The sequence below is a fragment of the Salmo trutta genome, chromosome 1 (assembly GCF_901001165.1).
Source record: "Salmo trutta chromosome 1, fSalTru1.1, whole genome shotgun sequence".
Taxonomy (NCBI): domain Eukaryota; kingdom Metazoa; phylum Chordata; class Actinopteri; order Salmoniformes; family Salmonidae; genus Salmo; species Salmo trutta.
This window is the reverse complement of record NC_042957.1, coordinates 60,192,923-60,205,849: the sequence shown is the minus strand read 5'-3', so window position 1 is coordinate 60,205,849 and position 12,927 is coordinate 60,192,923. Positions and strand designations below refer to the sequence as shown.

Sequence of the window (12,927 nt, the reverse complement as noted above, 5' to 3'; positions counted from 1 at the left end):
TGGCCCAGTCCAGTAAATAAAAGAACATCTCACTGAATAGAGCTCATTGTTGGGAGAAAGAAGCAACTCAACTGATGCTTGCTCCAATTCTTTCTCCCTCCCTTTAAGACAGAAGAGGAGGCGGAGAGAGCTCTGTTAATCTGTGTGGCCATGGAACAGAGAAATGCTTGGACCCAACAAAGGTTCCTTTTCTTAGCTACTGTGACAAGGGGATGGATGGCAGATAATAAATACTTTATTGCTTTGTTTTTCTGGTAATGCACTTTCTCTGTGTGTGTTTTAGCATGCTGCTTGTTCCATTTTCTTCCTGTGGATCTGACACATGGCCCCTGATTACCAGGATCTGATACCAGTTACATAACCTTCCCCTACACCTGCAATGCACCACTCCATGTGGCCTGCAGGTCTGTTGATGTGGTTAATGGAAGTGTTATTGTGATCAGTGGTAATGTTGTTGTGATCAGTGGTAGTGTTATTGTACTTAGTGGTAGTGTTACTGTGATCAGTGGTAGTGTTATTGTGATCAGTGGTAGTGTTATTGTGGTCAGTGGTAGTGTTATTGTAGTCAGTATGTTATTGTGTGTCAGTGGTAGTGTTATTGTAGTCAGTGGTATTGTTATTGTGGTCAGTGGTACTGTTATTGTAGTCAGTGGTATTGTTATTGGGGTCAGTGGTAATGTTATTGTGATCAGTGGTAATGTTGTTGTGATCAGTGGTAGTGTTATTGTACTTAGTGGTAGTGTTACTGTGATCAGTGGTAGTGTTATTGTGATCAGTGGTAGTGTTATTGTGGTCAGTGGTAGTGTTATTGTAGTCAGTATGTTATTGTGTGTCAGTGGTAGTGTTATTGTGGTCAGTGGTAGTATTATTGCGGTCAGTGGTAGTGTTATTGTGGTCAGTGAGTTATTGTAGTCAGTATGTTATTGTGGTCAGTGGTAGTGTTATTGTGGTCAGTGGTAGTATTATTGTGATCAGTGGTAGTGTTATTGTAGTCAGTGGTAGTGTTATTGTAGTCAGTGGTAGTGTTATTGTGATCAGTGGTAGTGTTATTGTAGTCAGTGGTAGTGTTATTGTGGTCAGTGGTAGTGTTATTGTGGTCAGTGGTAGTGTTATTGTGATCAGTGGTAGTGTTATTGTAGTCAGTGGTAGTGCTACTGTGGTCAGTGGTAGTGTTATTGTGGTCAGTGAGTTATTGTAGTCAGTGGTAGTGTTATTGTGGTCAATGGTAGTGTTATTGTGGTCAGTGGTAGTGTTATTGTGATCCATGGTAGTGTTATTGTGATCAGTGGTTGTGTTATTGTGATCAGTGGTAGTGTTATTGTGGTCAGTGGTAGTGTTATTGTGGTCAGTGAGTTATTGTAGTCAGTATGTTATTGTGATCAGTTGTAGTGTTATTGTGGTCAGTGGTAGTGTTATTGTAGTCATGGTAGTGTTATCGTGGTCAGTATGTTATTGTAGTCAGTATGTTATTGTGGTCAGTGGTAGTGTTATTGTGGTCAGTGGTAGTGTTATTGTGGTCAGTGGTAGTGTTGGAAGGTATGTGGTGCTCTTCGTGTGTCTGGGTCTGTTTGTTATGCAGTTCTGTTTGTTAGGTATGTCTCTGGGCCGCTGGGGCCCAGCATTAGTGCTGACAGGCAGACTGCTGGACAGAGGCTACACTGGCTCCCCAGGCTCCTCTTTGTGACCACACTCAGTTTGGACCCAGTGGTGCTGAGTCATAGTCAGTGATTCAGCCTGCCTGTCTGCTCCAGTTAAGCTTCCAACACACACGCACACACACACACACACACACACACACACACACACACACACACACACACACACACACAGGGGGCACCAGCGGGGACTGGACCTATGCAGCCACATCTGGCATATTACGATTTCACAACTGCACCTTCCACCACTAACAACTACATACAACGTCCCATCATACCTGAGAGGGCCTGTGCTAATGCTAGCATGCACATCAGTGATAATCCACATCAGTGATAATGCACATCAGTGATACTGTACATCAGTGATAATGCACATCAGTGATACTGCACATCAATGATACTGTACATCAGTGATACTGTACATCAGTGATACTGCACATCAGTGATACTGTACATCAGTGATAATGCACATCAGTGATAATGCACATCAGTGATACTGTGCATCAGTGATACTGTACATCAGTGATACTGCACATCAGTGATACTGTACATCAGTGATACTGCACATCAGTGATACTGTACATCAGTGATAATGCACATCAGTGATACTGCACATCAGTGATAATGCACATCAGTGATACTGCACATCAGTGATACTGTACATCAGTGATACTGCACATCAGTGATAATGCACATCAGTGATAATGCACATCAGTGATACTGCACATCAGTGATACTGTACATCAGTGATCATGCACATCAGCTATACTGTACATCAATGATACTGCACATCAGTGATAATGCACATCAGTGATACTGTACATCAGTGATTAGTACACTGCATGCTGTGTGTGGGCATAGTATGTGTGTGTGAGTTGAGGTGAGACCCATGGGCCACTGGGACCCCCATTCCCCGGGCTCTGCTGTTATGAATGGGCTCTTTGTTGGCAGAGAGGATGGGGTCCCGGGTCCCTGAGCTCCATGTGAGGACTAAGATTAAGTAATGTGACGGGGGGATTTATACGTGATTGAGCTGACTGGGGGCCCATATCATTGAGTTGATGGGGCGCGCTTAATCTAGTGGAGAAGGAGGGGCTGCTGTGTGAGTTTTGTTGTGGGTGGGGGATGAGGTGTATCCAGCTGAATGGCCAGAATTTGGGGTGTGCTCATTTGCATAGAGAGGAGGCTGGGGATGCAAGGGGGTCTGAGGTTGGGTAGCTCCCATAGGAGAGAGGGGAAAGGGGTTTAAACCGGCAGTAACAGAAAGGGTCTAAAAGGCCTGAATGGTGAGGTGGGGGAGCCGTGTGCAGGCAAACAGAGCTGGCGTCCCTGTGGTTCTGGAGGGAGATCAGTCTGGAGGAACAGCATTAAGATTCTGCTCTACACCCAGGCAAGACGCCTTTTCTTCTGCTCCTTGCAAATGAGATGGGCTCCTCCTCATGTTGCCCCACAGGAATCAGATGTTTTGTTGGCCTTCCACTGGCTCTGAGAGGAGAGAGGGGGACACCCTCTTTCACTCCGACCAATCTCTCTCTATCTTTCTTTCTCTCTCTCTCTCTCTCTCTCTCTCTCTCTCTCTCTCTCTCTCTCTCTCTCTCTTGTCTCTTTCCATCTTTCTCTCTTTCTGAATGTTTCTCCTCTGACAGATATTGCCTAAGTGACCAGATCTGAGGCAACCACAGTGACTGTCTCAGAAATCCAGGGGGCGATACAATTAGTGTCACCTTAATGATGAGACCACGTTATTAATCCTGCTAGATGGAAGCTTTTAAAACAACACATCCAGCCAGACTTACAGTGGACCCGCTCAGTTAACCTCTATCAACATGGACCAATTGGAATTCAAGTCACTCTGTTGTTTTCTGTATTTACAGTCTTCCAGTCATACTGGTTCCCACTGGCTACACATTTATTTTAACAGAGTGTGTTGGTAACAAAGAGGGTTTCTATGGTCTGCGATGTGGGTTTTACTACCTGTTGCAGGGCCAGAGTTGGTTGGAGGGGAGAGGGAGAACAGAGGCGAGCAGGATGGAAAATGCCCTAGGATCTTGCTGGTATAGTAGCTTGAGAGATCATAGACCTGGTTGTTTGAGCATGTTAGGATCATATCTGGGCAGCATGACTGTATAATAGCTGTGGATGTTTATATGAGGCTTCATCCCATCCCAGAGTCACATCTCTATTAGATCAGAGTCAACAAGAGTTTAACATGTTTTGAAGTAACTGGCCCTGTGGTTGCCATGACAATGGATGGAAATTGATTCGTAACGGACTGGCTGCTGGTTTGTCGGGTTCAGACTAAGTTTCACGTCCCATCCCCCCATTCTCCAACCATCCATCTGCTGGAGTCCTGTGACAGTTTCAGCTATCTAATAACTCACAGACTGTCTCACCCTCAGGTAGCCTAGCGGTTAAGATCATTGGGCTAGTAACTGAAAGGTTGCTGGTTTGAATCCCTGAGCCAGCAAGGTTAAAAAACCTGTTGTTCTGCCCTTGAGAAAGGTAATTCATTCCCAACAACTACTCTTGGGTGCTGATGACATCAATTAAGGCACTGCTTGGAATCAGAGGGTTTAGGTTAAATGTGGAAGATGCATTCAGTTGTACAGCTCACCAGGTGTTCCCCTTTATAGTAACCTAATACTTACTTTGCCATACATATTGTTGTTTGGATAGTACCCAGAACTCGTTGGGCTTTTTGACCATGCCCAACACAGACTTCTTTCTCCAGGTCCAATTGCCCTCTTTTCAGGCTAAGCAGTCATTTAGTCTGATTGAATGAGCTGCCATCACTTACAACAGGGCTTTATGAGATGTGACTTGTGGAAGAGGGAGTGGTCGTATTGTTGCTAAGAGGCTGCAATCCAACTGGCTGCCTCTGGTCTTACTGGCCCATCCTCTGACACATAGCTTCCTTTGTAGTTGATCACAGTTAATAATGGTAGGGATAGTGATGGATTAATAATGTGTGTGTGTGTTATGTTGCCGTGCTCCTGTGTGTGGCTGCGTGTCTGTCCAAAGAGAAGCACTCCAACCCACTGATAGATGTGGCCTATAGGTCTTATGTATCCATCTGTAGCCTGTCAGTGACATCATGGTCAGAAACTCCTGGGGGGACAAACAGGTGGAGATGTATAGCTGCTACTGTTCAGCCCTGTGGCCCCAAAGCTTCTCCAATTGGCTAGCACACTGTAATGGTGTAACTTGTTGACTGTTTAGTACACTGGCATTTATTATGTATCCATGACCACAAGGACAATTATTATATATTTTTTTCTGTATGATTTTCGCATACTGATATGCGGGTCAGCTGTTGAATAAGAGTTAATCTAATAATGCCATTTAGCTATTATATCGTTATTTTGTTTCTACTCCCCTCTGTTTACTCTCCTACTTTTGTCTTCAGTATCTCACAATAGTTTGGAGATACTGTGGTCAATGTAGATATTCAATAATTGATGAACTGTTCTTGACTTCTATTTGATGTACCTAGATAAGACAAGAAAGAGAGGCAACCTTAACTAACTTTCTCTTTTCTTGCTGTGTTATGTAATTGTACTCATTCCCATTTTGACTCAGACAAGGAGAAGACTGAAGAGGAGCAGAGGAGCAGGGATGGGGTGCGAGATCCTCCTAGACGGTGCTGCTGTCACACACAGAGTGGTGCGGGCCAATCAGAGTAATACCAATAAATCTGAAGGGCTTAGTGGGATATTTTGGACGCCAAGCGAGACAGAGTGCCACACAAGAACACAGCTACTATCTGACCCTCTCTCTGTCCCCTTTTTCTCTGTCCCTCTCTTTTTCTGACCCTATTAGTCACTAACTAACAGGGATGGAGGAAAAGAGATCTCATTCCTTCACCTCCCTGCTTCTTTTCTTCCCTTTCAATCACACTCTCTCCCCATCTGTGTCTGTGTGACTGAGCATGTGTGGGAGGCAGCTTTGATTTGGTGTCCAAGCTCTGTCGCACCAAATCCTATTCAAACAAGGATGAGAGAGAGAGGGAGAGAAAGGCCAGGAGACATTTGTAGCTGAGTGGACGAGCACAAACAATCCCTGGCACACAGCTTTTGAGTGTCACATAAACCACCCTCCTCTCTCTCTCGCTCTCTCTCTCTCTCTCTCTCTCTCTCTCTCTCTCTCTCTCTCACTCTCTCTCTCTTTCTCTGTCTCTCACTCTCTCTTTCTGTCTGTCCCTCTCTCTGTCCTATTCAGTGACCGGCCCGGCCCGTCCCTTTCGCCCCTCCCTGTGTACTCTCTCTCAGGATGGGGGATGTCTATCCCTATAAAAGGCATGTGTGTGCCCTGACAGGGTTTCATTCCAGCCATGGAGAGTCAGAGAGTCCTGTCGTCTTACAGGAAGCGTTTCGGGCCCCAGGGGGCCGGCAGCATGGGTGGGGGCGTGCGGCTCAGCAGCCTCTCCTCCAGCCGCTTCTCCCACCATGGGAGCCCACGCCACCTGACCCACTCCAGCACCATTTCCCGTCTCTCCCTGGGGTCAGCTGGAGGGGCCCTGCTCCTGGGGACCCCTGGGAACCGGCTGGACTTCTCGGCTGACTCACTCCTCAAGGCCCAGTACCGGGAGACGCGCACCAACGAGAAGGTGGAGATGATGGGTCTTAACGACCGCTTCGCCAGCTTTATAGAGAAGGTGCGCTTCCTGGAGCAGCAGAACACGGTGCTGGTGACGGAGCTGAATCAACTGAGAGGGAAGGAGCCCAGCCGTCTGGGGGACATCTTCCAGGAGGAGCTGAGGGAGCTGCGCAGGCAGGTGGACGGACTCAGCGCTGGAAAGGCCCGGCTGGAGATAGAGAGAGACAACATGGCTGCTGACGTGGCCACGCTCAAACAGAGGTGAGAATGAGGCAGTCTCATTTCCATCACTACAATTTGTCACTGATCAGTCAAATTTGTTTTAGTATTTTGGAGATCCAATTGATATTGTGGAGTTCTAATTGCTTCAGCATTCTGTCCACTTAAAAGTATATTCGTAATTTGATTTAGTGGATTCCTTGTGTTTGGCATGTGTATTGGTCAATATGTTCATTTTGAATTGGAATCTTTGCTACAGTCTTAAACCAGCAAGTAGATAGTTGCCATAACACAATTCAGTATAACTGGATATTGTGTTACATGATAAAATTGCTCAGTAGATGCTTTGGCTTGTTAGTTATTGAAAACACTGTGCTCTGAGAAGGCTTTACTCAATGGGTGTCCCTCTTTCTTAACTTGATCCTGACCAGACCCCTACAGCCATTCAATGAGTGTGGAGGAATGGAGGAAACACATTAGAGCTGATTTCCACAAAGAGACCAGGGAGCCAGGCAGATGTTCTGTTGTTGCCTGCTCCCCCTTAATACTCAAAGAGACCAGGGAGCAGATGTTCTGTTGTTGCCTGCTCCCCCTTCATACTCATTCGTAAAATGCACGCTTCTTAGTTATGTTTATTGGTTTATTGCTTAAGTGGCATAGTTTATAGTTATGAGGTTATAGCTTATGTTTTCACAGGGTGTTTTTTGTTGTTGCAAAGGACAAAGGGAACATCTAAGTGTGTAATGGTTTCTGAGCCTGTGTATACTATGGATCAGAGATGTGTGTGTGAGTGTCACTGCTCTCTGAATACAGATCTTTTCAATTGCCTTGGTGCAGTGTGTGGTAGATTTTCACAACACTTAGTACAGAACTCAAACCACATCATCAGAAAGGCAGTCATTTCTCAACTCAATTGAGTGAGTACAGCATCAAATCATACAGTCACTTTTTTACCAAACTTAGTGTTTCATCTGGAAATACATGTTTCACATTCACAGTGCAATACATGTTCGTTTAAAGTAATTGCTTTTCACAATGCAATGCTCACTTTACTTTTGCTATGATTGTCTTCTCATTTTTTTAAATACATTTTTACTATTAACCGACTGCTCTTAATTGATAATCACTTAACCTTTTTGGTAAACCTATAGATTTTAGATTTTATTTCTACTACAGTTTTAGAGAATTAAATAATGAAAAAGTATGTTTGTAAAGTATAAATATATATATATATATTATAATGTACTATTATGATGATGAAGCATTTATAAGCATTTTATAAGCATTTCGCTGCACAAATAAAATAAAAATGTTATGTCACTTCTTAAACAACAGGTGTAGATTAACAGTGAAATGCTTACTTACGGTCCCTTCCCTTCAATGCAGATGACACTATACTTTGCGTAGACCTGTTCTGCCTTAAGGTGGAACTGACATCTGTTCATATACACCCCCAGGAAGAATATGACAAATGTTGGACAAGCAAGCATTTAGATATGGTAATTGTCACGTTTTCATAAATTCATAGAATGTTTGGGAATGGCGTATAGTAAGGCATTTGTAAAAATTCTGGATCAATATAGAGTAGGAAAGCGGCAGTGCGTTTGGACAATTAATAGACACTGCAGTAAATAAAACCCCCAAAAAACATCTGTCTCGTCCAGGCCCGGAGTCTACGCAGACCGGTGCGCCATAGCCAATCAGAGTTACAGTAGGCCTATATACAAATAGGCCATTTGCCACATGGGCCTGCCATCATTCACTTCGAACTGGACTGTGTTTACAGGCAGTTGCAACAGCACAACTTGAGATCATTAAAACATCTCGTGCTAGTTTGATTGTATTGACATTCCCAGCCTTAACTAAAGTCGTCCGTTTTTTTCTAAATATTGAGTATTTAAAACTGAAACAGTGCTCAAGACAGGCTTGATGCAAGCTAATGCCTGCCAAACACTATGTTTCTTTCATTTCTTTCATTTGGTTACAGTACAACTATGTTGTAATTATATCTGAACAATACATTTATTTTTACATCAATGATTATGAAAGATATCTTTAATGATCATACGTTTGATCACACATGGGATAGAAATGATGGAAATGTCCTTTTCAGTCAATTTTGATGGGTAGTGCAAGTGTATAGCCTAATGTGAAAACAGTGTAATGTACTGTAATTTACAGTACTGTAGAAAATTACATTCAAAGGGCAATTTGTAATTAACTGGTCGTTAAAACAACTTAATTGAGAAGATATCATTATGTTGTATTTTAGTGATTAAATCAATTTCAAAGTAAGCTTATATTTAGGATCTATGGTTGTTTGGTGAAAGATGTCTCCAAATGAAATGAGTGCACAATAAAAGGTTGGAATATAACTAACAAATGTTAGTTTTGTACTAAGAGTTTAGAAAATTCACCACATACGTGTGAAAATAGCACCAAAGCTATATAACAAAACGTTATCACACAGCTGCTTTTCACCTCTAAGAGCTCAGCATGAGTATCGATGGTGAAGGTTGACAAGGTTAGAGGTCAGTTAGCGTTTCCTGCCAGTTCCCAACTCTACTCTCTAATACCAATTCATCAGTCTCTGAAGAAGTACAGATCTGAGTTTGAGCGTGTGTGAGCATGTGTGTTTCAGTGTGGGGCAGATAGTGGCATAGGGAGTTTGTAAGTGTGTGTGTGTGTGTGTGTGTGTGTGTGTGTGTGTGTGTGTGTGTGCGTGCGTGCGTGCGTATTTGTGCGTGTGTGTTTTTTTGGATCCATTCTGAATGCGTAAACTCCGCCTCCGTGGGAAAGGCTGATGGCAGGCTGATGTATAGAAGTGAATGGCTAATGATGTGTAAGCTCTCCATTCAGCTGAGCTCAGCCCACCTACTGCCAACTCTGCTACTGCAGCATGGAACACAAGTGGTACTCACAGTCCTTATCATCAGTTTATTCATGTCATTATGTATACAAGGATATTCATACATAGACACATTTAATCATATCCTAATCATGATCCCTTCCCTTTTCTGGATGGAAAACATGATCATATATATTGGGTCATTGGTGGGATCATGACTGGGATTCATTGACTTTGTCTCAATAGAGAATAGGTTGAAACGATGTTTTATCTGAGTTGCATGGATCCTCTTTGCGTGACCAATGAGAGGACTTAGTGTGGACCCTAACGCTGCCTCTCCTTTTATCTGTCTGTTTTCTATTTTTCCTCACTCTCCCTTTCTCTTTCAATCAGACTGCAAGATGAGATGGTTCTTAGACAGGATGCAGAGAGCAACTTGAACGCCTTTAGACAGGTGAGGTCATTTCTCTCATAATTTGTATCAATTCCACTATTATTGCCCATGTCCCTCTTTGCATGTGATCTTCACAGCCCGTGTTTTTATATGAGGAATATACATGTGACATTGACCTAAGGATTCTCTGTGTGTAGGACGTGGACGAGGCGTCTCTGAACCGTGTCCAGTTGGAGAGGAAGATAGACGCGCTGCAGGATGAGATTGCCTTCCTCAAGAAGATCCACGAGGAGGTGAGCTTCAGCTTCCCCTCGTCTCTATGGTCCTTACTGACCAACCTCTGTTTCCATCTCTGAAGTAAATAGTGAACATTCAGAGAGTGATAGAGGTGACCTTTAACCTGTAAGCCTGTGGTTGGTTCTCTATAGGAGCTGCGTGAGCTGCAGGAGCAGCTGATGGCCCAGCAGGTCCATGTGGATGTGGACGTGTCCAAGCCAGACCTGACCTCTGCTCTGAGAGACATCCGGGTCCAGTATGAGTCTGTGGCCTCCTCGAACATTCAGGAGACGGAGGAGTGGTACCGCTCCAAGGTCATATCAGAAAGCTTGGGCTATTGCACATACATGTACACACATTACTGTACAGGCACAGGCAGATACACTACCATACAGATAAACATGCATACAGCCAGGTGTTGCACAATGCACACATTGACAACACACTATAAGATGCAGACTTTTAAACTGTCCTGTCTCTCCTTTTGTTGTTATGCACAGTTTGCCGACTTGACCGACGCAGCTACTCGGAATGCAGACGCCTTGCGATTGGCCAAACAGGAGGGCAACGAGTACCGCCGGCAACTCCAGGCCATGACCTGTGACGTGGAGGCCCTCCGTGGAACAGTGAGTTGTCCAATCAGAGCAGAGTGTGCTGTGTCAACAATGAGACATGAGAAGACCATGAGTTCCATGACTCCCCTCTCTAACTGAACCACCTCTCCTCTTTCATCTCTTTCCAAACCTCTTCCCCCTTCCTTTCGTTCTCCCTATCTTCCTCCTCTCCTGCAGAATGAGTCCCTGGAGCAGCAGCTGCGTGAGATGGAGGACCGTTTCTCCGTGGAGACGGCTGGTTACCAGGATACGGTGGGTCATCTGGAGGAAGATATCCAGACTCTGAAGGAGGGGATGGCCAGACACCTGCAGGAGTATCAGGACCTGCTCAACGTCAAACTGGCCCTGGACATAGAGATCGCTACCTACAGGAAGCTGCTGGAGGGAGAGGAGAGCAGGTGAGGAGATAACGGTGGAGAGGGAGGAGGATGGTGGAGGGAGAGGAGGGTGGAGAGGAAGGAGGGTAGAAGGTAGGAAGAGAGGAGGGAGGAGGTTGGAGGGAAGGAGAGAGAGGGTGTTGGAGGGAATAAAGTGGAACAAAAAGAATGTGGATCTAATGAGCTGGGTCGGGAGGAAACAGTGTGATGAAGAATGAAAAGACAATAGGTGGTGGCTGGTAGTTACTGATACTCTCTCTTCCTCTTCCTCAGGATCACTGTTCCAATGCAGAGCTTCTCCAACCTGCAGTTCAGAGGTGAGTAAGGGTATCCCGACCCAGACTATCATGGCATTTAATCATTTACCCCAGCCATTTGAATGATGTGCTGATGCATAAATCTCAAGTTAGGATTTGGCTCTGACTGGATTCATGGGCATCTGAAAGCTAAAGGTCTCTCTTACCCTCTCCCTGAGTATAGAGACCAGTATGGACACTAAGTTCTCTCCAGAGACCCATGTCAAGAGGAGCATCATAGTGCGGACTGTGGAGACTAGAGACGGGGAGGTATGTAGAACACCATAGATCACTGAATGAATCCATGGGGGATTTATTCCCATATCAGATGTGTGAATGTGCTCGCTTCCTGCTTAGCTCCTCCAGAGGGCAGCATGCTACATTGTATTATTCAATACATGCATTTTCACCAGCTTTCAGATCACTTATAGACAGTCCCTCCCTACTGCTGCATCTACAACCCAACATGCCCTGTTCCCTGCTCTCTGTGTTTCAGATCATTAAGGAGTCTACGGCTGAGAGGAAGGAGATTCCTGACAGTCCTTAAAGGACACAGATGGTGCTAGCTATATGTCTGTCATACTGTCCCCACTCCCCAGAAACGCTTAGAGGCCTTGCATGATAATAACACCCTTTCCTGACCAGGCACCTCCCTCTTCCCCAAACCTCAAAGTCCCCCCATTTGCAACCACCTCACCATCCCCTTCCTCTCCTCTTCATCATCACCCCCAGACCATGCTACATCATTAAATACTTAGGAGCTGCATTTTGTTGAAACAAAAAAGAAAATCCCTCATTGCATCCTTGTTAGCAATTTTGCCAAAAAGTATTATTTTTGTATAGCTGTAACTGGAGATAGGTTTTAGTGTTGGGAAGTGTGGCCATGCACCTTAGAAGGAAGGGTCTTGGACTACTACCCTTCGTGATTAACAGACTTAATGCTTGGAAATGTATTTTTTGTTCAGCTCATAATAGTGACAGATCAGAGTGGGACATGTTCTCATTGTGTTTGGATAGTAGCCAGAGAGGAGGCCTTGAAATGTAGTGATTGTTATTCAGCTAGTGGCAGGGGTCATGCTGAAGTTGTGTGGTTTGAGTGGATGTGAGAAGTCAAGAGGAAAGTACAGTTGCTGGGGTTAGCAGTGGACAGGACGGGTCTCAGACAAGGAAGATGACGTGTGTATGACAGTGCTTTTGGCAGAACTGTTGGTGAAAAGAAAGAAGCTGATGTAACTCTCCTCTAGGGCCAAACACCATATCTATTTCATCCCTCTGTCATACACTCCTCCCCCTCTCTCTCTCTCTGGATGCAGTGTCTCTAGTTCCACTGTTTCATTGCAACATCATATTTTAACACTAGAACAGTGCCTGGGAACATCCACTTATGCGCCAGGGGTGAGAGGGACAGGATGGAGGTGAGACAGGGAGTATTGACGAGACCCTTACCTCTGAAATCCCCTGTTCCTCCCCCAGCCCCATCTCTGGAGTGTCAGTGATTGTAGAGAGACACAAAAGATGGTGTTGCTGAGATAGCTTGGTGGTGGTGGAGCGGGTGGGGTTACATGGTGTCTCCCTGATGACAGCCCTCTGCAAGAAGCCCTGGGGGGGGCTTGGAGGGTGGAGGGTGGAGGAGAGGAGGGGGGTTGGGGGAG

At 44.9% G+C, this 12,927-nt stretch overlaps 1 protein-coding gene across 1 annotated transcript; it reads left to right on the top strand.

Annotated features, from left to right (window-relative positions):
- The first annotated feature begins 5,968 nt into the window (after positions 1–5,968).
- On the top strand, positions 5,969–12,491 carry LOC115203810 (glial fibrillary acidic protein). Its single transcript, XM_029768830.1, has 9 exons — positions 5,969–6,512; positions 9,712–9,772; positions 9,910–10,005; positions 10,141–10,302; positions 10,489–10,614; positions 10,780–11,000; positions 11,253–11,296; positions 11,460–11,545; positions 11,772–12,491. The coding sequence occupies exons 1-9, from the start codon at positions 5,986–5,988 to the stop codon at positions 11,820–11,822; spliced, it is 1,374 nt and encodes a 457-aa protein (XP_029624690.1). The 5' UTR covers positions 5,969–5,985; the 3' UTR covers positions 11,823–12,491.
- The last annotated feature ends 436 nt before the right edge of the window (positions 12,492–12,927 follow it).

Excerpts from the sequence above, each read along its gene's own strand:
- LOC115203810 (XM_029768830.1), top strand. The coding sequence starts at position 5,986 with ATGGAGAGTCAGAGAGTCCTGTCGTCTTACAGGAAGCGTTTCGGGCCC. Across the intron at positions 10,006-10,140 it reads TCAAGAAGATCCACGAGGAG|GAGCTGCGTGAGCTGCAGGA; the intron begins GTGAGCTTCAGC and ends GGTTCTCTATAG. Across the intron at positions 11,001-11,252 it reads CTGGAGGGAGAGGAGAGCAG|GATCACTGTTCCAATGCAGA; the intron begins GTGAGGAGATAA and ends CCTCTTCCTCAG.